Genomic DNA, 27,838 nt, shown 5'->3' with positions numbered 1-27,838 from the left:
CTGTGAGGGGCACTTCTTTCGAGAGTTCCTTGGTAGAGCTCTCCATTCACGTGGATGATCCTGAGACTGTTCTTGTGGGGCCCGTCCCCCGCCTCTCTCTCGGATCGGGGTCCACAGGCTGGCAACTCTGCTGGGGATCTTTTTCGAGATATTGCCTAACTCTGTTAAAATGCAATTTTTTACTAATTTTGAAGAAATTTGGGCGAAAATCATATGAAATGAAAATTTAATCGCTTAGAATCCAGGGGCACCAAATTGGTGTTTAAAACAAGAGATTCACACACTTCAAACATGCATCATTTTGTTCTTTATTTTCTTTTATTGATTTTATTATTATTGGCTCCACGGGATAGATACAATGGGTGCCACATGGGATGTCATTACCCTGTTGGTGTTGTTGTATTTATTTCCAAGCTATGCGCCAGTGCTGCAGTCGTAAACATTCGGTGTACTTGTGTTTACAGCAGCTGGTGAGCAATGAAGCATACTGTATATAACACTCGGTGTACTTGTGTTATATACTTAAAGTATGGATCATATGCATAGTGCCCGATATATTAAGTCTAGAGCTCTACTTTCATTTTTACATATATTATGTACTTGGATATGCTTGTTGATTTAGTAAAACCCAATTAGGATCAGCATGTGATTATATATATATATATAGATATATATATATATATATATATATATATATTGCATTCATATAAGGACGAACATGTGTTGCTTATACATGTTGGAGCCTAGATTTAGAAGTCTTATCCTATTCTTAGACTAGGGTAGCTTACTTTATATGGCTACAGACGCAGTCCTAGTATACTCACATGTTTGTCATTGAGTCGAGACTCTCTCGACTCCACTAGATTAGAATTAGGGCTGGTGCCCCTGGTTAGTGTGTATATATGTATATATACCTATTTATATTGATTATTAGATTTGGGCCTTCTTATTCAGTGAGGTTTTCTTATCTAATTCGATCAATTCTATCGATCAATCTTCAAGATTTAGACCCGGTCTATGACCTACTTCTGTCATTTTGTGGTCGTGGTCTTCTTTCTGATCTACTGATCATCTCTGATCATGGATGAAAAATTCAGTATTGCCTATTATATCCTTCTCCTGTGATTGATTCTGATCTGATTATATTCCACTTGTTTGATTGCGAGTTTATCTTGCTGACATTCATTTGAGTGTGTGTTCTTGCTGAGAGCCTTACTTTATCTTAACCCAGTTGGCATACCCTTTATGATTAGCAGCTTTAGACCCTCTCTATATTGCCGTTATGCTATCGAATTTTCTGCAAATACCTTGAGTTTGGTCATTATCCTGTAGACTTGTTGACAAACTCTATGAGCTTATCTTACCATATCTCTTTGCATAGATGTTATGCTGCCGGATTTTATCCATGGGAGGATATATTCGTATCATCTCTTGTCTCAACTTGCATATGAGATTTTCATTTGATTACCCTATATTGAACTATAGTGTTTGTCAATTCCATGGCGGGAGTCTGACCTTGTTGACTTCACTCATTTGCAGTACCTATTTCTATACAACCCTCACATGTTCCACGCGGTTCGTACTAAATGGCTGAATCTGATGAAATGCAAATGGAGATAATAGACATGATGAAGACTCTCGTCCTGCAGGTAGCAAATATGAAAGAAGAATTGACCCGTTTGAAGGCTCAAGAAAAGAAGAAGGCACCCATGATTTTTGAGAATCTGCCTATTGTAAACTCTCATCTGATTACAAGCCTAGACCAGTCTGAGAAGTCATCAGTGCATAATGTTGATAATGGACCACATATCAAGGAGAAATTTTGTGAACGTAAGACCAAGTTAGACAAAGGAAAATCATTACTAGAAGAGCTTGGGATATCGGATTGCGATGGTGAAAATAAGAGGGTTCAGAACAAAAAGAAGTTTGACCTTAATTACTATGTTCTTTTTCCAGATGTTATCCTCCCTCCTGAATTTGAAGTTCCTAAGTTTGACATGTATGACGGGATGGGATGCCCGAGGAGTCATTTAAGGTCATATATTCCTGTATTAGAAATGAAAGGCCTATCTCCAGAGCAGATAGCCAAGTTGTTTTCACTCTCTTTAACTGGTGAAGCTAAGAAATGGTTCTTCACTTTAAACTTGAGGGATATCACAAGTTTGAAAGATTAAGTTGACAGGTTTCTTGATCGGTTCTCTTATGGAAATGTAGAGGAAATCATCCATTATGAGCAATGGTCATTCAAGTGGAAACCAGATGGAATGAAATCCTTTATTGCTGAAAAGGAAATGAATTATAGTGGAACCTCCCTTCAACCTTTAAAGAGATCTTTTGTTCAAAGAGAAAAACCAGCCAAGGAGTTGAAAAGAAAATTTTCCAGATTACCTTGTACACAAGCAGCAGCTCTCAAGAAGTTGGTCAGAATGGGAAAGTTAACCTTACCGCCGTGTTCAAATCTGTTGAAAAACTCGGAGAAGCAGAATGATGGTAAATGCTATTGTTTGTACCACCAATGGCTTGGCCATAGTACCAATTATTGTGTTGCATTGAAGCACAAGATCCAAGACTTGATAGATGAGGACCTCCATATTCTACATGAGCTCAGTACTTATCAGAGACCTCTGAGACGGGATGCGTATGTTTTGAAGTTGGATGAGGATGATGGATTCATTCAGCCTCTCGCAAAACCATTTATTTCTACCTCCCACTTTCCAGGGTCAAGTGAACCGAAGCATGTTCCATATATTCTGGGAATCGAAGATGATGATCCTGTTCAGCTGTCTGCAAAGCCAACTGTTATTGCTCATACCCCGATATCGAGTGGTAAACTAGCTGTGAAAGGAAAAGAGTTAGTGTTTGAGATTCGGGAAAGTTCTGTCATGACTAAGGAGACTTCGGGGAGGTCAAAGAGTGGAGATCAATACAAGCCAGGTCATCCGGACTTTGTGGGGTTACCCTTTCCGAGATTCTTACTCCGAGATCGGACTCAGTAGTCATTATCATGGAGGAAGGCGTGCTACTCATGAACATCAGTGCTAGTTCCTTGTCTCAGTTCAAGTGTCATGTTTCAAATGTCATGTGTCAAGTGTCATATTTCAAAATTTATTTTCCGTCAAGTGTATACTAGCTCTCGTGTTGAGAGTTGGTGCGTCTTGTAGTGTCAATAAAAAGAGTGTCATGTTTGTCAGTCTTGTTCATTCAAGAGTTTGTTGTTTCCGTTCTTTGTCAAGTCTAATGTAGAGCTGAAAATCCGATATAGGGGGTCCCAAGTTGAAATAGAAATGGCAACTATGAGGAGGGAGAATACGGTTGTTTAAGAAAACTAGAATTTACCAATTTGAAAACCTTTAAACCGATTAAGAGATCAAAAACAATATTTAAGCATACAAGTTAAATCTAATGGTGCAATGCAAATGAAAGAGCAAAGAGATAGAAAGAGTGCACCCGAGATTTAAAGTGGTTCGGTCCTCAAACCCGAGGCCTACTCCACTCCACCAACCAAACCCGTTGATGGCTTCACTATTTGATCTTCTTAACCTTGGCGAAGATCGGTGCCAATTACAATTGCTTTAACCTTGGTGGCAATCCTCACCACGGAGAAAAAAAGGGCTCCGCTTCTCCGAATACTCGCCCGAATACAAATCTTGAAAGATGAAAGAAAGAACTAAAAGATCCCTTCACAAGGGTTACAAAAGATGTACAATTTGAGAGCCTATGATCCAAATCCTAGAGTTGGTGATGAGAGGCACAATTGAAGCTTGATTCACTCTTTGATATTCAAATGAAGTTTAAGAGTGTTAGGATTGATGGTTTGTATGTTTAGAACACCCATATTTATAGGAAAAACAAAATATGACCGTTCAGTGGCATTACGGTAATTCCAGCAAAATTCCAAACGGCTCTTTTTCAGACCGTTGGAGTGTTCTCGGAGTTCCGAGAATAATTCTCGGAGTTCCGAGAATAATTCTCGGAGTTCCGAGAATAATTCTCGGAGTTCCGAGAATTCTCGGAGTTCCGAGAAAAAATCTCGGAGTTCCGAGAATTCTCGGAGTTCCGAGAAAAACTCTCGGAGTTCCGAGAAGCCTATGCAGAGCAGATTTTCAATTCTGTTTTTGGGCTTCCAGTTCTCAACCAAGATGGGATTGCTATGAGGGTTCCAAGGTGTTGGAACTCCACAAATACAATCACTTGTTTATTTAGGGTGTGTGAGATTACCTTAATTATGCCTCTAAAAACCTAATCTAGGTTTGGATCAATTACATTCTAAAAGACAAGAAATGGTCTTCAATATGAATTTCTTCATGTCTACAAGTCTTCATGACTTCTTGCTTGATGACTTTGGCCTTCCAATTAGTGGTCCAATGTGGGCTTCTTGGCCTTCAATCCAAGTATCCTTGATCTTTCTTTATCATGATCTACAACTTAGACAATCAAACACATTAGTGATAAATGATCACTTGTGTATTGGAATCATCAAAACAAGATGGGAATGCCAAGGTAAAAACCATTGGGCTTACAATCTCCCCCTTTTTGATGATGACAAGCACAAGAGATTTACAAATCAAAGCATATACTCTTTTCACATTTTTCTTACTCTAGAGACTTTTCTCTAGATTCTTCAGTTCCGAGAAAAATTCTCGGAACTCCGAGAAGCCTATGCAGAGCAGATTTTCAATTCTGTTTTTGGGCTTCCAGTTCTCAACCAAGATGGGATTGCTATGAGGGTTCCAAGGTGTTGGAACTCCACAAATACAATCACTTGTTTATTTAGGGTGTGTGAGATTACCTTAATTATGCCTCTAAAAACCTAATCTAGGTTTGGATCAATTACATTCTAAAAGACAAGAAATGGTCTTCAATATGAATTTCTTCATGTCTACAAGTCTTCATGACTTCTTGCTTGATGACTTTGGCCTTCCAATTAGTGGTCCAATGTGGGCTTCTTGGCCTTCAATCCAAGTATCCTTGATCTTTCTTTATCATGATCTACAACTTAGACAATCAAACACATTAGTGATAAATGATCACTTGTGTATTGGAATCATCAAAACAAGATGGGAATGCCAAGGTAAAAACCATTGGGCTTACAATCTCCCCCTTTTTGATGATGACAAGCACAAGAGATTTACAATTCAAAGCATATACTCTTTTCACATTTTTCTTACTCTAGAGACTTTTCTCTAGATTCTTCTCCCCCTTTGTCATCAACAAAAAGAAGGGGTAAGAAAAACAAAGGGTTTAAAATTTACAATTTTAAAGCTCCCCCTTTTTCAAAGAAAAATTTAATTTTAACTCCCCCTAGTTAAAATAATTTTACAATACAAGAGGGGTTATCAAAAAAAACATACAAATGAAATATATTCAATTTTAAGTTCAAAAACCCCTAATCTACACAATATGAATAACATCATATGGGGGTTTTGGGAACCCAAGATTTCTTGATCCCACATCTAGCCCTACTCTTGGATGCACATTGGAATTGGTAATGACCATTCATTCCACAAAAATGGCATCTAACAAGAGGGTTAGATACACTAGTCCTATCATGATAAGCATGTTGAGGTCTAAGACTAGTTTTACTTAGGATTATGTCAATAATTTTATTTCCATTTAAAAATCCATGTAAACATAATCTAAGTCTCTCATTTTCATTATGAAGATAGGATGTTTGAACTAAAAGCTCATTTCTTTCATCTTCATAAGAATTGGAGGAGCTTGCCATATTTTGAAATTTTAAAAGTTGGCAAGTTTTCTCATCCAAACTACCCTTAAGGGTATCAATCTCAAGTTTATGATTTGCAAGATTAACTTGTTCTTGAGATATGGAAGAAGATAAATCTTTTTTCAAAAAATCAAGTTCTTTTTCTAATTTTAAAATGGATTTTTTAAGAACCTTGTTTTTGGAAATTTGGGTATGCAAGGTTTCACATAATTCATCATAAGGTATGCTATCACTTTTACTACTAGATGAAGAATATGAGGGGTTAGAGTTTACCTCAACTTCATGGGTGAATGTCATGAAGCAAAGATCATCTTTTTTATTTTCTTCCCCTTCACTTGAGCTTTTGCCCGATGTGCTTAACGCATCCCAACCGGCGGCAAGAGCCTTATGCTTCTTCCAATCCTTCTTACCCTTGTACTTAGAGGAAGTTGATTTTAGAAGAGGACAATCCGGTCTTTTGTGTCCAATCTTCTTGCAATTGAAGCATCTTAAGGCTCCATCAACATCACTTTCGTCTTTCTTTTTCTTATCTTTCTTATGCTTCTTTCTCCACAAGCTCTTGAATCTTCGTAAAGCTTCTTCTTCGTCACTATCCGCTTCACTTGATGAGTCTTCCTTGGAAGCCTTGAGTGCTAGGGATCTAAATTCCCTTTCCTTCTCCTTTGGCTTCTTTTCCTCTTGTCGGCTAGTAAGGAGCATCTCATGGGTGATGAGAGATCCTACAAGCTCCTCTATGGTTAGCGTCTTGAGATTTTTTGACTCTTGAATCGCGGTCACTTTTGGATCCCAATGGGGAGGAAGAGACCTAAGTAACTTACTCACAAGCTCATCGTTAGGATAAGATTTACCAAGATTAGCTAGTTCGTTAGAAATAATAGAAAAACGAGTATACATTTCCGAAATACTCTCGTTTGGACTCATTCTAAACATTTCATACTTGCTCTTTAACAAGTTTATTTTGGAATCCTTGACTTGTGATGTTCCCTCATGGGTAGTCGCAAGGGTATCCCAAATAGTCTTGGCGGAATCAAAAAGAGCAACTCTATTAAACTCCTCGGTAGCTAAGGCACAAAACAAAGAATTTATTGCTTTGTAGTTCAAATTAGCTTGCCTTTTCTCTACCACATTCCATTCTTCAAATGGTTTGGAAGGTACATTGTATCCATTTTCAACAATGTACCAAAGTTCCACATCTATCGAAAGAAGATAGATGCGCATCCTTGTTTTCCAATGTCCATAGTTTGACCCATTGAAGAAAGGAGGTCTAGTTGTGGAATGGCCTTCCGGAAGTCCAGTTCCAATTTGGTGTGCCATTTCACAATTAGAAGTTGCCAAATAAAATCTTTCCCTAGTTAGATTTTGAAATAACTTTCACAAAAATTTTAAAATCTTTTAAGAGCCAAGGCTCTGATACCAAGTGAAAATCCGATATAGGGGGTCCCAAGTTGAAATAGAAATGGCAACTATGAGGAGGGAGAATACGGTTGTTTAAGAAAACTAGAATTTACCAATTTGAAAACCTTTAAACCGATTAAGAGATCAAAAACAATATTTAAGCATACAAGTTAAATCTAATGGTGCAATGCAAATGAAAGAGCAAAGAGATAGAAAGAGTGCACCCGAGATTTAAAGTGGTTCGGTCCTCAAACCCGAGGCCTACTCCACTCCACCAACCAAACCCGTTGATGGCTTCACTATTTGATCTTCTTAACCTTGGCGAAGATCGGTGCCAATTACAATTGCTTTAACCTTGGTGGCAATCCTCACCACGGAGAAAAAAAGGGCTCCGCTTCTCCGAATACTCGCCCGAATACAAATCTTGAAAGATGAAAGAAAGAACTAAAAGATCCCTTCACAAGGGTTACAAAAGATGTACAATTTGAGAGCCTATGATCCAAATCCTAGAGTTGGTGATGAGAGGCACAATTGAAGCTTGATTCACTCTTTGATATTCAAATGAAGTTTAAGAGTGTTAGGATTGATGGTTTGTATGTTTAGAACACCCATATTTATAGGAAAAACAAAATATGACCGTTCAGTGGCATTACGGTAATTCCAGCAAAATTCCAAACGGCTCTTTTTCAGACCGTTGGAGTGTTCTCGGAGTTCCGAGAATAATTCTCGGAGTTCCGAGAAAAAATCTCGGAGTTCCGAGAAGCCACACAGAAATTGGAAAAAGTCTACTGGACCATTTCTCGGAGTTCCGAGAATAATTCTCGGAGTTCCGAGAAGCCTATGCAGAGCAGATTTTCAATTCTATTTTTGGGCTTCCAGTTCTCAACCAAGATGGGATTGCTATGAGGGTTCCAAGGTGTTGGAACTCCACAAATACAATCACTTGTTTATTTAGGGTGTGTGAGATTACCTTAATTATGCCTCTAAAAACCTAATCTAGGTTTGGATCAATTACATTCTAAAAGACAAGAAATGGTCTTCAATATGAATTTCTTCATGTCTACAAGTCTTCATGACTTCTTGCTTGATGACTTTGGCCTTCCAATTAGTGGTCTAATGTGGGCTTCTTGGCCTTCAATCCAAGTATCCTTGATCTTTCTTTATCATGATCTACAACTTAGACAATCAAACACATTAGTGATAAATGATCACTTGTGTATTGGAATCATCAAAACAAGATGGGAATGCCAAGGTAAAAACCATTGGGCTTACAAGAGCCCATTGAGGCGAGTCAAAAAAGAAAAGAAAGAGAAAAAGAGTGTTACCGTTGTACATACAGTTTTCAATTCAATAAAGTTGTTCATTTTATATCTTTGATGTTCTATGATTCACTCTTGGATCTAATGTTTAAAATAACTAAAGACACCCTTCTCGGATGAGAATGCAGACGAAATTCCCCTCGAGATCTGAAACATGATCAAACGAGAGGAAGAGCGTCGAGTATAGCCACTCAAAGAAGAAATCAAAGCTGTTGATAATGGTATTGAAATCCGAAACTCAGGAAAGATGGATTGGCAAAACTTTATCTCCCGAGGAGAGCGAGGAATTGATAAACCTATTTAGAAGGGTTTGAGATAGTCTTGCTTGATCCTATAAGGATAAACCAAGTGAACGTCCTGTTGTAATGAAAAGTAAAACTCCATCGGCTTTAGATATCAATCAAAAAGCAAAATTCAAGAGAGTGAAGCATCAGACACCCAATCAAGCTAATGAGAAATTTAGCGAAGACTTTCAGAAAATGAAGTCATCAATTTGAGCCCGAAAAAGAGCATTTGAGCTACATGTTTTCAATGAGATTCCGAGGTGGAATACTTCAAGAGTAAGGGCATTCCTAATGTCTAAAAAAAAGAATATAAAAGAAAGACAAGAAAGAGAAGGGAATGTGTCTCTAACACAACATCTTAGAAAAATCAAAGACCCAAGTGATGGAGTCTATGAGATAGATTGAATATCAGAATTGTCTCCAACATTTGGAGACTATTGAAAGTTGTATAACCTTGAGTATAAATTCAAGATATTCGAGAAGCGCACAAGTTTAAATGGAGCATCGTGATGGAAGTCTTGCCCAAGAGTACAGCCAGACTCCTCGACAAAAAATATTCAAAGTTGTTGAACCTTATTCCTCAAAAGCTTGAACATCAAAACACCAGGAGGCCATCATTGGACGTTTGAGCCTTTATAGCCAAAATCTTAACATTTAAAAAATCCTTTTGTGTGCCTTTTGAGCCAACATTTTAAAACCAAACAATTCTTTCAACCACATTATAAACCAGGGGCATTTTATGCACCTGAACTACGTCATGACCTGATCCCCACCTCTTCAGGGGTACGTAGGCAACCTGATCAATTCAGGTTCGGTCAAAAACCTTGGGGATAAATGCTAAATCATCCCCTTTTCAAAATTTTGAAGCTAAAAAGCTAAACCATTCTTTGTTAAACCCCAAAGCAAACTGCGCGGATCTGATCCTCCATTTTTGGGGTACGTAGGTAGTCTGGCAAGACCAGATTCGGTCCAAATCGTTTGAACTTTTGATATCTAACCCTTTTGAACCCGAGCCTACCTATAAAGTTCTTCTGGTGAAACGAGCAAAGGTTCAAGGCAATTGAAAACAAAAACAGAAAGAAATGAAAAGAGCGAGAGTCTGAAGACCCACTAGGTTGAAAACCTGAAAGGGCAGCCTAGAGTCATGCGTTTGCTAAGTCGATAATCAAATGAGCTGGCTTATGCAAAATGGGGGTAGCAGTCTGATGGATTGAGAACTGAAGAGGCAATCCAGTCAACGGCAAAGACTTTCCAAAAAGTGAGCTGATAAGACATGGAAGGAGTTCATCGATTATAGAGAACTTTAAAGTTTAAATAGTATGAGGATTCCAGGCAAAAGCTGAGGCAAATGGTTTGCTAGACCAGAAACCTAGAATGCAATAATCATGAGTTCCCACCAGAGGAGACTCGAAGAGATGAAGAAGCCATCACTACACAGGGTAGGATCTTAGAATCCAAATAGTGTCAGTAAGATTTACTTTGACACCTTTCTAAACTAGGGGCATTGAAACTGAGCAATCCAAAGGGGTAATAACCATGACAAAAATCCTGATGGAGGAAATTAGTGCCTCTTGACATGGTTTTCTAAATTATTCTGAGAGCGGCTAGCCTTACCATTTAAAAAATACACATCAGGTCTAAGGGTGAATCAAAAGTGAGTCAAGTTCCTTGAATAATGTACATCTTTTTTTATAGAGTCTTGGAAGTCTATTCTTCATTCTTATCCATTTTTCTTTCAAGGTCCAAAGTTGTCTGGCACTGGGAGAATGGGTGTATACTTTCCAAAGTAAAAAAAAAAAAAAACTTTCTCAAAATAGACCCTGGTTTAGGTACCAGAGAAAAGCGAGAAATATCCTGTTCAGACATGGCGACGATGTCAAGTTTCAATCAGTGAGTGGTGGAAAGAACCTCAAATAATAGTCAATGAAAAGAGAAATTTTCTGGCTCAGCCATCATCCTATCTTTATTCCAAGGAAAGAACCCATGCAAACCCAAATTTTCTTACCTACCCTGTTTTGCTTTTCTTGGGACTCTTGTCATGGAAGTACAATCCACTAGGGGCATCTTTTATGACTTACGTCATAAAAGATGTCAATTACACAAAGGCAATCAGTGTCAATGTTTATAACAAGTTGAGATAAGAGAGATACGAGCATGTCTTAAGCTAAATCTTTGAACTCTTCAAATGAGCCCTCTTTCTATAAGAATTTTTTTAAAAAGAGTCAATTTTCAAAGAAAATCAATTTTTCGGTGGAGTCTAGAATTTGCTCCCACAATTTTCAAACCTCAGCATAATGCTTTTTACCTGTTAAAAAAGGGTCAAAACCCGAAAACCCCTGTCAAGTTACTTGTGTTTCATCCTCAGCAAGGAACACGTACTCTTTATTTTTCTCGGCAAGAGATGATCAATCAATCCCCAGTTAAGTCAGTCAAAATCCTCTTCTAATTTTGAATCCAATCCAATTTTCTTAATCATCCAACATTTTGCTTTCTACAGCATTTATTCTCACTTTGCCTTCCAAGTCATTTCAAGTCCATTTTCACATGACATTTTAAGTCTGTTTTTACACGGCATTCAAGTCCATTTTCACATGGCACTCAAAGTCCGTTTTCACACGGCATTCAAAGTCATTTCAAGTCCATTTTCATATGGCACTCAAAGTTCGTTTTCACACGGCATTCAAAGTCATTTCGAGTCCATTTTCACATGGCATTCAAGTCCATTTTCACATGGCACTCAAAGTCCGTTTTCACACGGCATTCAAAGTCATTTCAAGTCCATTTTCACATGGCATTCAAGTCCATTTTCACATGGCACTCAAAGTCCGTTTTCACACAACATTCAAAGTCATTTCAAGTCCATTTTCACATGGCATTCAAGTCCATTTTCACATGGCACTCAAAGTCCGTTTTCACACGCCATTCAAAGTCATTTCAAGTCCATTTTCACATGGCATTCAAGTCCATTTTCACATGGCACTCAAAGTCCGTTTTCACACGGCATTCAAAGTCATTTCAAGTTCATTTTCACATGGCATTCAAGTTCATTTTCACATGGCACTCTAAGTCCATTTTCACAAGGCATTCAAAGTCATTCAAGTCCATTTTCACATGGCATTCAAGTCCATTTTCACATGGCACTCAAAGTCCGTTTTCACACGGCATTCAAAGTCATTTCGAGTCCATTTTCACATGGCATTCAAGTCCATTTTCACATGGCACTCAAAGTCTGTTTTCACACAGCATTCAAAGTCATTTCAAGTCCATTTTCACATGGCATTCAAGTCCATTTTCACATGGCACTCAAAGTCCGTTTTCACACGGCATTCAAAGGCATTCAAGTCCATTTTCACATGGCATTCAAGTCCATTTTCATATGGCACTCAAAGTCCGTTTTCACACGACATTCAAAGTCATTTTAAGTCCATTTTCACATGGCATTCAAGTCAATTTTCACATGGCATTCAAAGTCCGTTTCCACACGGCATTCAAGTCCATTTTCACACGGCATTCAAAGTCCGTTCCCACGCGGCATTCAAGTCCGTTTCTACACGGCATTCAAATCCATTTTTTCTCCAAATTTCAAGATCATTTACAATCAAATCTATCATTTAATATTTTGCAAGAGAGGCTATCTCGCCCATATATCAATTGTTGAGTTACGAGTTGGAGAGAGGCTATCTCACCAGCGTTTGCAGAGTCAGAGTCCGTTGAAAGGCTATTTCACCGTGTTATCTTTGTGAATATCATTTTTCAAAAACAAAAATCAAAATTTGATTTGCTTTCTGTTTAGGGTCGGCCAAAATGGATTGTCTGTTCAGCTTTGACATTGGTGTGACAAGCACGCTCTACCAAAGAGGGGCATCTGTAGACACCCCATTTTGACCGTACCCTAAACCTCCCATGTTTGAGCAAAACCTAACCAGACCAATGTTTTAAAACTCCAAATTTCACTCCAAGGTAGGTTAGGGTCCCTGCCAAATTTCGTCGAAATCCGAGCGCGTTTGCCTAACGAACGAGTCGAGCAAGGTCGTAGTGCAAGTTCAGAAAAGGGGAGTGAATTATCCTGGAATGGTGCCAAATCTGAGCCGAATAGGACACGTAATTTCGCACGCCTATCAAAATTTCGCCCGCTCATCAAATTTCCGTGCGCATATCAAAAATTGGAGTGCCCATATCAGTTCCCCAAAATCATCTATAAATACGAACATAAGCTTTGAAAAAAAAATTTTCGTTTTCCTTTGTTAGAGAGAGAGATAGAGCTAGGGTTTCCTCTCCTCCTCCTTCTCCGATCTCCATTCTCCGGTGAACTTGAGCTCCGGCTGGCCAATTCGCACCACCGGTCAACTTTCCTCCACCTCCAATACCTTTACAGATCTTCACGTTATCTCTTTCGGTTTTTTTTTACCTAGTTTTCCCCTTTCTTCATCGGTAGATCTAGCCGGAATTCGACCATTCCTCTGGTCGTCCTTACTCTTAGCTTCTTCTTCATGCTATTTTTCTCCATTTATAAGCTAATTCATCAGATCTGGCTTTTGCAAAAACTTCAAACCTTAGATCTCATCTTCAAATCTCGGATCTCATCCTAACCCTACCTTAATCCGATCATTTTCTCCGGCCATTCGATCGATACTCCGACCGGTCTCCGATCACCATTAGTTTCCTTGCCATTATTTTCTTCTTCTTTTTTTACTAGATCTGTATATTTCGTTTTGAAACCCTAGTTTCTCAATTTCAAATCCTATCTCATTTTAAAACTCCGGTCAACCTCCATTGAATCCGGCAAAGCTTCCTTGTTTATCACTATCTCCGGCTAGATATAGTCACTCCGATGGATTTTGTTTCAGCAGATCAGAATTCTAGAGGAGTTGCAGAGAAGGAAGAAGAAAAGTAAAGGAAATGGAGTTTTGTAGAGAGTTTTGAAAGGGAAGCAAAGAGACTAAAAATTCAAGTTAGATATTTCGTATCTTTATTTTAATTTTTCAATTTGCTGATCATTTTTAGAGCTTCTAAGTAATTAAAAATCAGTTGTTCTTTCTAGATAATGTGAATTTTTATTTTTATTTTTGAGAATTCGTGGAATTAGACCAAATGCATATGCTAGGATTTCAAGATATTCTTTCTCTTGCAGAATCTTGATTTCAAAAATCTTTGAAAGTAGATGATGTTTGTGTTGATCTTTAATTTTTATTTTTTATTTTTTGCTTGGAATTCTGTTATTTTACAGCTTTGTTTCATTTTTTCTTTCTTCAATGCAAAAGTTCTAGTTTAAGAGATGGTTTGTTCAGGAAGCTTGCTCATACCTGTGAATACTTTTTTTTTGTAATTCTTTTTTTTTAGTTTTAATCATTATATCAATAGTGCTGTGGGGACTAGTACATGTTTTATAACCTGTTTCTATCGCTTCTAGTAAGGATTTTTTTTTATATCATGGATCTTTAGAGAGTCTTGTGTAGATCCAAAATAGTGAATCAAACATTTGATCCACCCCCCCCCTTTTGTGCTCTGAATTTTGGATACTTTGTTGCATTTTTTTTTAGTTAAGTGACGATAATATTGTGAGCTGTAAACACATAATTTGTATGCTTTCTATTTGTTGTTTGCTGAAGTTGAAATTCCAATTGCATGATGCGTAATTTATAAGCTCCATATTAGAGAAGTGTATTAGAGGTTGTCTCTTTGTGTTAATACCATTAGACCCTGCATTTGCAACCATCATCTTTACCTTCACCTTCATTTTCACCCTAACAGGCCTCATTTGGATCATTTTTCTTGTGGCCTCACAATACCCAAAATTATTCTCTCAACACCATTTCCATCTTGCTCCCCCGACAGACCATATTCTCATTAAGCCAAAGCTTACAGCCCTCATACCCCATTTGATATGCACAGCCCCTATCGCATTTGTATATGGACAACCCTCTCCTCCTCTTGCTCTGCCTCCTCAATTGGCACCATATCCTGTAAGGTCTGTTGAAAGCCCCCTATCTGCTACTACTTTGAAAAATTGCCCCATCAAAACATCATTAGACTGCCAACCACCTGTTCTTCGAATTAATGAGAGCTTGTCTCCTGTATCGCTTGATTCAGTTGTAGTTGCAGAGAGGGATACAAAGGGCGAGAAATATGCAAATACCAGCCCCATCAGTTCACCTGAATGTATGGATCCTGATCAGCTTATGCGTGATACTCGTACTGGGGATCTCGAGAACAATTTTACAGGAACTCCTCGTATTCCTGTTTACATGATGCTTCCTAATGGCATTATCAACAATTACTGCCAATTGGTTGATCCAGAAGGTGTGCGGCAGGAATTAAGGCATTTGAAGTCTTTAAATATAGATGGGGTGGTTGTAGATTGTTGGTGGGGCATTGTAGAAGGTTGGAGCCCATAGAAATATCTATGGTCTGGCTATAGAGAACTGTTTAATATCGTCCGAGAGTTCAAGCTGAAATTGCAGGTTGTAATGGCATTTCATGAGTGTGGAGGAAATGGTTCTGATGATATGCCAGTCTACCTTCCCAAGTGGATTCTGAGATTGAAAAAAATAACCAAGATATATTTTTCACGGACCGTGAAGGGAGGAGAAGTACAGAATGTCTTTCCTGGAGTATCGACAAAGAACGAATACTAAAAGGAAGAACTGGAATTAGAGGTGTATTTTGATTTTATGAGAAGCTTCTGGATGGAATTTGATGACTTATTTGCAGAGGTCCATCGTTTGCAGAAAGGACGGGATGGCGATACCCTGGTATCGGTGAGTTTCAGTGCTATGACAAGTATTCACAGCAGAGTCTGCGAAAAGCAGCGAAACTGCGTGGGCACTCATTCTGGGCTGGGGGCCTGATAATGCTGGTCACTATAATTCTAGGCCCAATGAAACTGGATTCTTCTGCGACCGGGGTGATTATGACAGCTACTATCGGCGATTTTTCCTCCATTGGTATTCCCAAACACTAATAGACCATGCTGAGAATGTACTGTCTCTTGCAAACCTTGCATTTGAGGAGACACAAATAGTTGTAAAGATTCCCGCAGTTTATTGGTGGTACAAGACTTGTAGCCATGCGGCAGAGCTCACAGCTGGATATTATAATCCTACTAATCAGGACGGCTATTCACCGGTTTTCAACATGCTTAAGAAGTATTCGGTGACTCTTAAGTTTGTCTGCTCAGGACTGCCCATCTGTGCTCTGAAAAATGACGAAGCATTGGCTGATTCAGATGCTCTGAGTTGGCAGGTTTTGAATTCTGCTTGGGATCATGGACTAACTGTAGCTGGTCAGAATGCTCTTCCATGTTATGATAGAGAAGGATACACAAGAATCCTGTAGATAGCAAAGCTAAGAAAGGATCCCGATCGTTGCCACCTATTTTTCTTTGCATACCAACAGCCGTCTCCAGCTTTAATGCAGAGGGAACTCTGCTTCTCAGATTTGGATTATTTCGTCAAATGCATGCATGGGGAAGTAGACTAATTCGATGCGGTAGTGTTGTTGAATAAGGGCGATGAAGGCGCTAGCCCAAGCCCATCCTTAGGGGACTTGCACAGTCCAAGTAGCCGTCCCATTGTTTATTTTTAAGACTTATCCAGTCTTTTAGATATCCTTAAGCATTAGGAGCCTTATCATTGCAAGGGCAATAAAAGAGCTATCTAGAGCCCTTCTTAGGAGACAGGCCTTGTCTCATTTATCCTAGTGGTTATCATCTTTTTGAGGAGACAGGCTTTGTCTCTTTTGCTTTTCTCGTCATATCTTTTAGGGAGACATGCTTTGTCTCATTAGGTGGTCATTCTCATATAGATTCGCCCAGTCTCACTAGCACCCTTCTTTATCTCTTCTTCTTTTAGGAGACTAACCTAGTCTCATTAGCACTCCCCTCTTAAGTTTATGCGCTAGGAGTAAGTCTTTTTCTATTAGCATAGGAGTCTGTCCTTAGCTAGAGAGTCAATCCTTCTTTCAGGAGTCAGTCTTATCATCATAGGAGTTAGGATTCTGTCCAACCTCTTGTCAAATCATGTGATTTTTATCCACTCTTGCAAGGTATAGGATGCTGTCCAACCCTTGCAGAGCTGCGATTCTGTTCTTTCCCCCCGCAAAGCATAGGATGTTGTCCAACCTTTGCGGGATATCAGGAGTCTGTTATACCCTTATGATGATAGGCTTCTGTCCTCTTGTGTCAAAAATATCAAAAACATCTGAAAAACCAAAAATCTTGAGTCATTAGGAGTAGTTAGGAATTTATGTTTTCGAACTACGTTGGCTTAATCCTCTTCCACGAGGTACGTAGTGCAGCTTGGGATTCATATGCCAAGTCCAGCCAAACCTTTCAAAATAAACATTTCAAATCTTCCAAAAATATAAAAATACTTTAAAACCTTTTCAAAAAGATCTTTCCCTAGAGTTAGGAGTCTGTCTTAGCTGTTTGGGGTGTTTTAGAGTTAGGAGTCTGTCCTGATTTGTATTGATATGGTGTGTCCTGTCGTGTGAGTGTCCCTAGAGTTAGGAGGCCTCAAGTTGATCGGTTAGACATTTAGTTGAACCGATGGCTAGACTAGGAAGCATATAGTTAGCCCATGGTTTTCCTTATGATGTACAGCTTAGTTACACATAGGATGTAGGACCCATCTGCATTAGCTCAAGGCTAATCAACTTGCATTAGTTAGGGCATATAGAGAGTTCTAAAATTTACAATTCACATAAACTTAAGCAATCGTGCAAAAAGCTTTAAAAATCAGTCGAGTCTAGTGGATCGAGTCTAGGATAGTGGTTCTAGATGGTTAGGCATAGTAGTTTAGAATAGGGCATCGAACTACGTTGACTCCGATTCTTCCCGAGGCCGGGATATGTAGAGCAGCTAGGATGGACGGTCATCTTGGTCCGAGTCAAGTCGCATTAGAGTTTTAGGACTCATCTTGTCCAGTCATATATATAGTTCATTTGTGTTGTATGTTTTGCTGTATTTTCTTACTTTCATGTACAGATCCTATACCTTTAGTTGTAGCATACATGTGTTTGCACACCAGAACTCAGACACCAATTAGGTATGACACTCATAACCTAGCTATTATTAGGCGACATTTCTTTCATTTCTTTCATGTGGGCTTATTATTCATCTCCGAGACATGCATGATTAGATAGACGTCTTCTCGGAGATATTCGTTCCCATTTCATATGACTTTCGCCCAAAACTCTTCAAAATCAATAAGTAAATGGCATAAGAGACCAGATGCTTGCACTTGGGCGGACGAGGTGCATTTCAGACCTTCCAAATTCGTAACCAGGCACGAACCTTTTTTTTTATATCTCTGGTTATCTGTTGCAACAGAGCGTAGTATAGGATCCTTGGCCCACTTCCTTGGACGGCGACTCTTCTTTGTTTAAGGTACGCCTCGAATCTGGGCTAGTCCCCGAATCGAGAGGTATCTCACCTTTGTATCGCCACACATGCTGTGAGGGGCATTTCTTTCGAGAGTTCCTTGGTAGAGCTCTCCATTCACGTGGATGATCCACAGAGACTCGGTGTGGGGCTTGTCCCCCGCCCCTCTCTCGGATCGGGGTCCACAACACTATCTCATAAAAATGACAAAAATAAACTTATCTCATATAAAATAATAAAATATTTCAATCTCATGGAAAATGGGTTAAGATACTTTGGCTATTATCTTTTATGAGATAGGGGCATTCTTGTTATTTTCTCATAATGGGGGTATTTTTGTAAAAATCAGACGCTCCCCCAATGCACATACCTCTTATGTTGAAATTGTATTTCCGTCATATAAACAAGAAATTTAATGTTTCCCTAGATAAATGAAATTGAGGGAAACGGTTCTCTAATAATAAATGTGTTTCGAGGATAAAAGCGTGGGTACATGAAAATAGGTGCTTTAAATGCTCCGTAACGAGTGCCCTATTGGGTATATAGTATAACTTCTAATATAAGCCCAATAAGATAATGGACCGGTGTAGTGGGCCTATTTGAGCTAGAACCCACTAACCTATTAAAACCCTAGTGTATCTAATATATATAGGGGCTGGAGGCAACAAACTTGGTATTCCAAACTAGATACCTTGGGTGTAATGCTTCAAGCAACCTCTTGCTTGACCTAATTCCTCTAACATGCCCTTAGGGCACTCGTTAGCAAAACCCATTTGGGAAAGGAAATGATATCTGCGCCAAGGTGTTTCGATAAACAAGCGCTTCACGTGTTTGTCGTGTAGTATTAAAGGGATTTCAGAGGATATTACGGTTCTCAGTCACAAAGAGCAGCAAATCGAAAGTATTCTTGTTGTAACTAAGGGGAATGATATATTCGTCCCTTTTTTTCTTGGGCTGTCCCTTCTAGTGTAAAAGAGTAGGCACATAAATACACTAGTGGGGGCTGTCTTAAGAATGAAAGGGGAACGAACATGCCCTGTAACTAAGTATAGACCCCCATTTTGTATTGCATAACCTAACAGGTTGTGTTTCAATGACAGTCAGATGTTCTCTTTCAAATGACTGAAGCATCTCTTAACTAATTTTAAAAAATAAAATAGAGTTAGTAGTATAGTTTTCAAAGATAAACTTAGAGATTTAAGCCAAAAACTATTTTGGTCAACCCATAAGTGTACTCCATTAAAACATGGGTTCTGGGAGGGAGATAGGGTTGAGAGAGAGAGAGAGAGAGAGAGAGCCAATGGTGATAGTGCGAACTAGGGCGAATATGGTTTAGTCATACAGAGCAGCATATTGTAAGTATTGTTGTTGTAACTAAGTATAGAGACCTCATTTTGTATTGTCTGACCAAACAAATGCCACCCCGAGCTTGTGTTTCAATGGTAATCAGCTGCTTTGGTTGTGTTTCAATGACAGTCAGTTGTTCTCTTTCTAATGAGCCGATGAATCTCTTACCAAATTTTAAAAAAGAATATAGAGTTTGTAGTGTAGTTTTTGATAAATTTGAAGAGATTTCACTAATTTCGGATCATTTTCATTATTCGTAACAGGTGCTTAAATAAGCATTTACAGATGAACATAAAAAGGAAAAAGATAAGAATGGGAAAAGATTCATAAGCAGGCCTACATACTTCAACTAACCAACTTATCTACCACCAATATGATCAACGGTCAGATCATAGATCTGATATATGTTAACAGTTTTCAATAAATGATGTACAATACAATTATATGTCTTTTTTTCTTTTCCCATGTTTAGCCCCCAGTAGCTTAACTTTACTTTAGCTATTAAATACCTTATAACAAATTTAATAGTGATGTTTCGGTAAACCCAATTTAATAGGCATGGGCACGCTCCCCATCAAGTCCATCCTACGTGGCACAGAATTAAGAATCCTTTTGTGGCCCGGAATACTAAGTAGTGTTCGTATTGATCGCCACATGATGCATTCTAAGTCGAAATGCGCAAGACAAGGTCTCTTTCTTCCGTAAACCAAATATGTTAGTCAAAACAACTAATTGTAGGAGGGGCGATGTAGCCAAGTGGGTCAAGGCAGTGGATTGTGAATCCATGCACGGTTCAATTCCCGCCATTCACACACAGATTAGTTATTCGATTTGCGATATTCCTATTTATGCCGACCCTCTCTTTTATGTTTGTTTTCCACAATATCAAAACTGATACAAGATCATAACAGAATATTTGTTGGACTCTTCCAACCAGACAAAAAATATGTAATGTCAATAAAGTTGTTTACTTTTGCTATAGAAACATATTTGTTCTTTTATCAAATAAAGTTGTTTACTTTTACTATATAAACATCTTGCTGTTTCTTCAACAATTTCAGATCTCTAGGGTATATCTCAGTAGAATTAGAACCCGGATTAAGCTCTCATTATTTGTCGGTGAAAAAAGATTGAATTGATAGGTTTTATCATCTCATAAACAAGTCAGAGATATATGGATATATCCATTTCATGTCAAAACAGATCCCCGTCAAGTCCTTTACTTTAGGAAACAAAAAAATCTCTATTCGAGTTCCATCATCATCTAATGGTTCGACTCTAAGAGAAATTCTAGATATTGTTTACTACCCTGAAATTTTCTTTTTGTCCCATAGGCGAGTTGAGATATATTGTACATCCCAGGAGGACTATATATAATTAGACATACCATTGTTTCTGGCACAAAAATTCCTATATTAAGTGGAAATGCTCTACCCTCGAGAGTGGTTAAGTATCTTGGTCATCTGTTTTGAAGAGATCCAAAGGTAAATTGATTATTAAAAAAAATATATCAATTATGAAAAACTACTGATTCCTCTAGTGTGAATAGCATTAAAAGGGATTTGTTAGGGTTCATGGCAAAAGGTATTTTGCGGAAAAAGTGAGCTGCGAAATGCTTCCCCCAATATGTCGTTAGGTCCTATTCAGCCAGAGTTTTAGTATCAAGTAAGGGCTAAAGAAGGCAATAAAATTCAGATTCGAACATATTCAGTTTATAGAATACATGTGCCGGAACTTAAGCAAGAGGCTGTCAATTCAAGGTAGAGCCCACCAGATCGAATAAATCAAGGGTTAGCTTACAAACTGTGGGCGAAATCACGTCATTTCACGATAATGTCCAAAAAAACACATCGGTCTTATCTAACTAAGATCATGGTTAATTAGGCTCTAAAAACAAAAAATGGTTTAATTGAAATAAAATAAAGAAGAAAAGGACATAGAGCTTACACCACATGTAATGCCAATAAGGATAACACCATGGACAATTAAACAAATCAAGGCACTAATCTTGCCAAGTATATGATAGTGCCACATGTATATCTAACATCTATAAAGTGGGTTCCATCATTCGTTGATCTAGAACGTCCATCTTATATCCCTAGGTTGGATCCCCAATGGCTCAAACAGAACACTAAGGAGACATCTACATCCAATTAAGGCCCTGTTCATTTAAGATTATGACAACCGATTGTGAGTGCCAAACTGATTATTGGAGTCAAAATCATGTTTAAATTCGAGTCCAATAATTGGTTTAGCACTCACAATTGGTTAACATAATCTTGAACAAACGGGCCCTAAATTTACAAGGGCTTAAAATTTTCTTTAATTACCATTCGGCCCTTAATAAGATAGAGCACCATATGCTTTTTCTACAAGGAAATGCTATATCCCCCTTTCACCTCCTTTTTTTCTTTCTTTTACTTTCCTGAACGAATATACTTTCACCTTGTTCTCCTTTGAAACCTGCAGAAAGATGGTGCCATTCAAGAAAATCCAAGTGAACCATGCGAATTAGAACCCCAAAATTAATAAACCCAGCTTTCTAATTTTCAAATTTCATTATTCCACTACTCTCTCCAATTAAAATTCAAGACCTACAAAAGTTTTCCTGCAAATTTCAGTTTCAACTTCTCTTCATACATAGACTCAATTAAGTCGAGATTTATTAATCACTGTACATTCTCTTGAATACCAATCTAACATCTACTAAACAAAGGACCTTCTCTATTCTTGGAGCGCCTCGACATTACATAAAACTCAAAACCATGACAGGAAAGCCATCTTTTCTTCTTCAAATCTTATTAGGATATAACCTACCAAAAAAATAATTTAGGATATAACACAAGCATTTGGGTTCTCTTCTACACTTTGGACATAGTAATGTGTAGTCATATGGGGGTTAAAGGCCTTATAGGCCTTGACCAGCTCAGCTATCTCATCTTTCTTCTTATCATCATCCTTCTTGGGTTCTTCTTTCTTCTCTTCTTTCTTGGGTTCTTCCTTCTTCTTCTCAGGCTCTTTTGCCGGCCCGACTGAGACAATATCTGTATGCCAGGCTTTCCTCAATTTGCTCACCACGTTGACGGGATCGACGTCTCCGATCACAGTCAATTTCTGATCTTTCATGTCCATGGAGATGGAATCAATCCCTACAAAATTAGAAAAAGGAAAGTAACAATCATTTACTTGCAATCTCAATATAATTTGATTAGTAAGGAATTCATACTTATTAAACAAAGATACCTGAGAGGCTAGAGACAGCCTTCATAGCCTTCTGTTTGCCTTTCTCATCATGTAAATCTAATTTCAAGACCACCTTCTGAAATAGTCACAACACCAAAATCCTCATGAGAATTAAGCATTTGAATACAGTTAAATCAGAGGAAAATAAAAACCCAACATGAAACAAGCTTATGAAAATCATTACCGTTTGGTTGCCGGAAGTTCTTTGGTTCTTGGGATTTCTGTGGAACAAAAAACTGCATGGGAGATTGGTGGAAAAAAAAAAACCTCCCTGAAAGTATCCCGGTAAAATAAAAATCCCATGTGTTTGGCTGACCGGTATATCCGAAATCAATTAAAACCGAAACGGTCATTTATTTCCTAAGAATATTTTTTTTAATTCCACAATTTAGAGGGAAATGATAAATTGTAAGGATATCATTATATAGCAAAGATCCCTGTAAATAAAAATTGAACTTTGGTGGTTCAAGCCACTTTTTCATTTGTAATCAAACAACGTAAAATCATGAAATTTTGAAAAAAGTTATTTTCCAAACTTTTCCAAAAAACTCTTGCAATCTAAAGAGAGAATTCAATCTCTAATCTTCTAAAACTATAGAAAAAAAAACACTAAAGCAGAGAAAAAAGAGCCCAAATCAATCAAGCATTTGTGGGAATATCTCCAACCACAGTCAAGCATCTGAAATTCTGAATAGCCAAAAAACAAGCAATAAAAAAAGAAGAGGAAAAACAAAAACATGCTTTTAAACTCTAACAAAGGAAAAACTAACGGAAAAAGTAGAAAGGAATCAACATACACCAAGAATTATACATCAGATTCCTCAGAATCAAAGACAGAAAAGGTATAAAAGAAACCCAAAAGATTACTCATACATCTAAATCTCTATAAAGAAAACAAAACTGAGAGAAACCCATAAAGAACCATTCTTTTTAACTCAACGAAGAAAGGAAAAAGAAATCTAACCTTCATTTATTCTAATTTCCTCTCCCTGAACCAGATTAAACAAAGGAAACAAATCAACAAGCAAAACAGAGGCTGAAAAAAATATGAAGGATGAAAGAGTATTGGAAGAAAAATTTAGAAGAATGATTGATTGTGGTGAGACGGAGAGAACTAAATATGATGTATTTAAAATGAATGGAAAATGAGTCAAGGTAAGAAAAGGAGAGAAGGAACCGGTAAGCTTCGACGTCATCTACGAAGACTCAGCCAGTCAGCGTCAAGTCTTTTATTGTTCCAATTAAGCCATTTTTTTAATCAGGACGGCAAACCATCCTAACCGTAAATTCTTATACAATCAACCAGAAAAAAGAATGTTATTTCCCGGGAATTTTAAAATTCAGCTCTCATCCAACGGTTTACACTTGATTTTACAGGAGAGAATGAGAAGCATTGCGCTGCACGCCCGCCCTTACTTTTTGTTCCTAGGAAATACTATTTCCGTAGCAACCAAACAGAATTAAGGGTGCAATTTGGGTCGGGTCGGGTTGATAAGAGTAAATTTGGGTCCGTATGGCCCGAATTCCCAAACATTGACCTGAGTTGCACCCGTAAGCAGAAAAGAATCTGTTCCGTTGCCTCATTTATTTTATTTTTTTTGGTAGGTATGCCTTATTTTTTTTATTTTCATTTTTTGGTAGGTAAGCTGGGGCTCAGCAGGAACCCTAACCATTTTATTAAATTAAAAGAAAGATGATAAATTTAGTAATGAAAATCATCATCCCTATCCTTGAGGTACACTAGACAAGGAAAACAAAGGGTTCAAATGATCGAAAAATACAAGTGACCTATGAGCAAACCGATGGTGGAGAAACATATTTAAAGTTCATCAAAATCAACTTCCTGCTATCCTTCATGAATGACAGTCTTGACAGATAACTTGAGTGAAGTTAAGCTTAAAGAACACCTATCATCTTCTCACTCGACTTCTTGATTCTTTGGCTCTTCCTCGACTTCTAGTGGTTTTTTCTTAGTATTTTGTCCTACGTTTCTAATGCTTTTGCTTTTGACCCACTATTAGGGGTGATTCCTCATTGAGGAATGGGAGTGTACTTCTTTCTTCTCACCCTCCTGCCACGCTTCATCTTGTAAGTTGTTGTCTTTAGAAGAGTAGTTGACAACAGAATCCCGAAGTCGTTCATTGGGGATTTTGGAATGGACTTTGGTTTAATCCACTATCAGTAGATGAGTTCTTTGAAGAAGCATTGGAGTCTTGATCTTTCCGGTTTCCTTCGACATCCTCTATATCTTCAAGGATAGAGTAATTGTTCGTCTTCAGAATGCTTTTGTGGATCACCTGAGATTCTTCGATTTTTTGGGACGGGCCTCCTTTTTCTTGGTCATCTTCCTTTATTTTTGGGGCTTGTCCATGAGATTTGAGTTAGGGCCACCATTCATGATACTACTTCTTGTCTCTCGCTATTTGTTTGTTTGGGCAAGCTGTCGATGAATGGTTGAAGCCGCTACTTACTTTTTGGTTGACTAGTCTATTTGGAGTTTGAATAGTGATGGACTATGGGAGGTGGGAATCTACTTCCATTTCAATGCGCAAACAAGCATAATAGAATCTTGAAGCTTTTGGAGTTTGTGTGCCTGTGTGAGGGGATTGCCCAGACCACTAGCGATTTTACTTAGGCCTTTTGGATTCCAAAATGCAAGGGGAAGGCCTGGTAAATGAATCTAAACCGGAATTTATGTGAGCTGTAATTTTTCCATAGGCATCTCCGGTGACCATTTTCGCAAAATGAACGGTCCGCCTCCATACATATGATTTGCTTCAAGAACCTAAGCACAATCTTCCGGATGGTTTCTGTGAACGTGTGTACACCACCGACTCTTCAAGAATCCTTTTCTTGTTTTTGGTATATTTTTTTAGATAACTATTAGTTAGAGTTTTTTATATCATAGGGCTGTAGGTGATTAGTATTGATGAGGAGTTTTGTTTTATGTGGAGTGGGCCATGGCTATTAGAACCGAACAAGCAACTTCATGTATAAAAACGATTGGACGTGAATAAAGTTTTTATCTTCCACGGTTTATTCTTCAAGATTAACCAAAGGAGGTTTACAAGTGGTATCAGAGCAAGGTGTTCGATCTGAATACCGGTTTGTTTTTGAGTTTGCTTCGAGGGGATATCGAAGTGGGAATACCGGTTTGTTCTTTGGTTACTTCGAGGTGATATCGAGGTTGGAAGAAGAGATGGAGGAAAGTGTTGGTATGTTGGCAGGGATCGAAAAGCTCAATAATACCAACTACATCTATTGGAAGTCATGTTTGGAGTCATATCTCCAAGGCCAGGATCTATGGGAGATAGTGAATGGCAACGACACCGAAACACCAGAAGAGGGAGGAGTGGATACGCTACGGAAGTGGAAGATCCGTGCTGGAAAAGCGTTGTACATATTGAAGGTGTCAATAGAGAAGGAGTTGATTGAGCATATTAGAGATGCGAAAACTCCAAAAGAAGCGTGGGATGCAGTCTCTTCTCTCTTTTCACGGGTGAACGATGCACAGTTGCAATTATTGGAGAACGAGATCTGCTCATTAACACAAAGTAATTTATCCGTTTCTGATTATTTTATGAAAGTTAAAAACTTGTGTAATGAGATATCTCAAATAGAAGAGGAGTCTAAGATTACTGAAAGCGGGATGCAGAGAATGATTATCCGTGGCCTGAGTTTAGCGGTTTTATCACTGCTATTCGTGGTTGGCCAACGCAACCGTCTCTCCTGGAGTTGGAGAATCTCTTGATTAATCAAGAGATGTTTGCAAGGCAGATGGCCAGATTATCTGTGAAAGAGAGTGAGGAAGCGCTTGCGGTAAATAGCAAGCAGACGTGACAGAAAAATAAGAAGCCGAATGATGGTTATAGAAGAGGTGATCTATCTAATAACAAAGAAAAATCACATGGAAAATGTGATTTTTATTGTTATGGATGTGGTAAGCCTGGTCATTTTAGAAGAAATTGTCGGGCTAGGATTGAGACCGATGATGGGAATGTTGCCATCGAATCCAAAGAGAAGGATGATGATGACGATGGTGAATGGACATGCAAGCTTCTTTTGCATGTGATGTGGCAATGGGAGAGACTGCTACTGAATATGACTTTGAGGGGGAGGTTTGTTTTGTACTGAATGGACTTTATTTCAACAACCTTTTTTGGAATTGGTCTTGATCTTAAATGGACCAATCTTCTAACCAGTTGTGTACTTTCCCTCTCTCTTTACAATTTCTTTGGTGTACCGGGGTTCTTTTTGGCAACTTTTTCGGAATTGGTCTTGATCTTAATTGGACCAATGCTTAGTTTCTCCCTCAAATTTGTGAGTTTTCTTCAAATTTTATATATGATAAGGTATATATAAGCCTGAAAAGTAGAAAGGGAAAGCCTGAATAAATGCTAAAGATGACCGTAGTAAGAGGAAGCTAAGGACCATCGGGGAGATCTAGCTGCCACTTGAATTTATCAATATGGTTCCTCAGAACTCTTTGTTATGATAGAAACCTCAATTGGAAATTTTAGCAAAACCAAGAAATTTTTTTGGCTACTTTACTTCTGAGTTGGTGTGAAATTAAATCCTTCAACCCACCAAAAAAAAATTAAATCCTTCATTTTATTTTTATTTTTTTGGATACCATCCCTTGTCGTCAAATGACTTAATCATAGATGTCTAGAGATTAATCCAAAAAATACATCTTTTGATTATCTTGGTCAATTTAGCTATCCTCGATAAATATCTTGGTCAATTTAGTTTCTAAGTTAATCAGTTTGACCGTAACTTGCAAGGCTGGCTGATGTGATTTAGGGCCTATTCATTTTAGATTGTTGCAACCAATTGCGACACCGATACTGATTATTGAACTCAAAATTAAGTCCAATAATCGGTATTAGTATCACAATCGGCTGTCAAAATCTTAAATGAATAGGGCATTAGCCTTACTATTAGTTACTTTATTTTGGTCATATTTGTTTTATTTTATTTATACACTTTATTTTAGTTATTTGTCATATTTGATTGGACTTAGATGTGGGTATGTCCATATCACTACCTGTTGCCCACTATCCGTACCCGTCTGTATTTCTTACTTGATCACTTATCATGACTCAAAGGATCCTAAGCCAATTTAAAACATGCGGCCCACTTAGCC

The 27,838-nt window shown here is 38.1% G+C and overlaps 1 protein-coding gene and 1 pseudogene across 2 annotated transcripts; one reads left to right on the top strand and one right to left on the bottom strand.

The window, feature by feature from the left end:
* The first annotated feature begins 1,586 nt into the window (after positions 1-1,586).
* Positions 1,587-16,225, top strand: LOC143888737 (uncharacterized; annotated as a pseudogene).
* Positions 16,226-21,974: 5,749 nt separating this feature from the next.
* On the bottom strand, positions 21,975-23,824 carry LOC143887213 (heavy metal-associated isoprenylated plant protein 39-like). 2 transcript variants are annotated; one of them, XM_077391320.1, is made up of 4 exons: positions 23,657-23,820; positions 22,877-22,963; positions 22,693-22,768; positions 21,975-22,598 (listed from the first exon to the last, which is right to left on the bottom strand). In XM_077391320.1, the coding sequence occupies exons 1-4, from the start codon at positions 23,660-23,662 to the stop codon at positions 22,279-22,281; spliced, it is 489 nt and encodes a 162-aa protein (XP_077247435.1). In that variant the 5' UTR covers positions 23,663-23,820; the 3' UTR covers positions 21,975-22,278. The 2 variants fall into 2 exon arrangements, with proteins under 2 accessions (XP_077247435.1, XP_077247436.1); XM_077391321.1 differs by lacking the exon at positions 22,877-22,963 and having other exon boundaries at positions 23,657-23,824.
* Between the last annotated feature and the right edge of the window lie 4,014 nt (positions 23,825-27,838).

The sequence above is a fragment of the Tasmannia lanceolata genome, unplaced genomic scaffold, assembly GCF_043159265.1.
Source record: "Tasmannia lanceolata isolate RefF3 unplaced genomic scaffold, GAP_Taslan_0.1 ptg000012l, whole genome shotgun sequence".
NCBI classification, from domain to species: Eukaryota; Viridiplantae; Streptophyta; class Magnoliopsida; order Canellales; family Winteraceae; genus Tasmannia; species Tasmannia lanceolata.
This window is presented reverse-complemented; position numbering and strand designations above follow the sequence as displayed.

Coding starts and splice junctions, on each gene's coding strand:
- LOC143887213 (XM_077391320.1), bottom strand. Junction 22,769..22,876: donor GAACTTCCGGCAACCAAACG/GTAATGATTTTC, acceptor TGACTATTTCAG/AAGGTGGTCTTGAAATTAGA. Junction 22,599..22,692: donor GGCTGTCTCTAGCCTCTCAG/GTATCTTTGTTT, acceptor CTAATTTTGTAG/GGATTGATTCCATCTCCATG.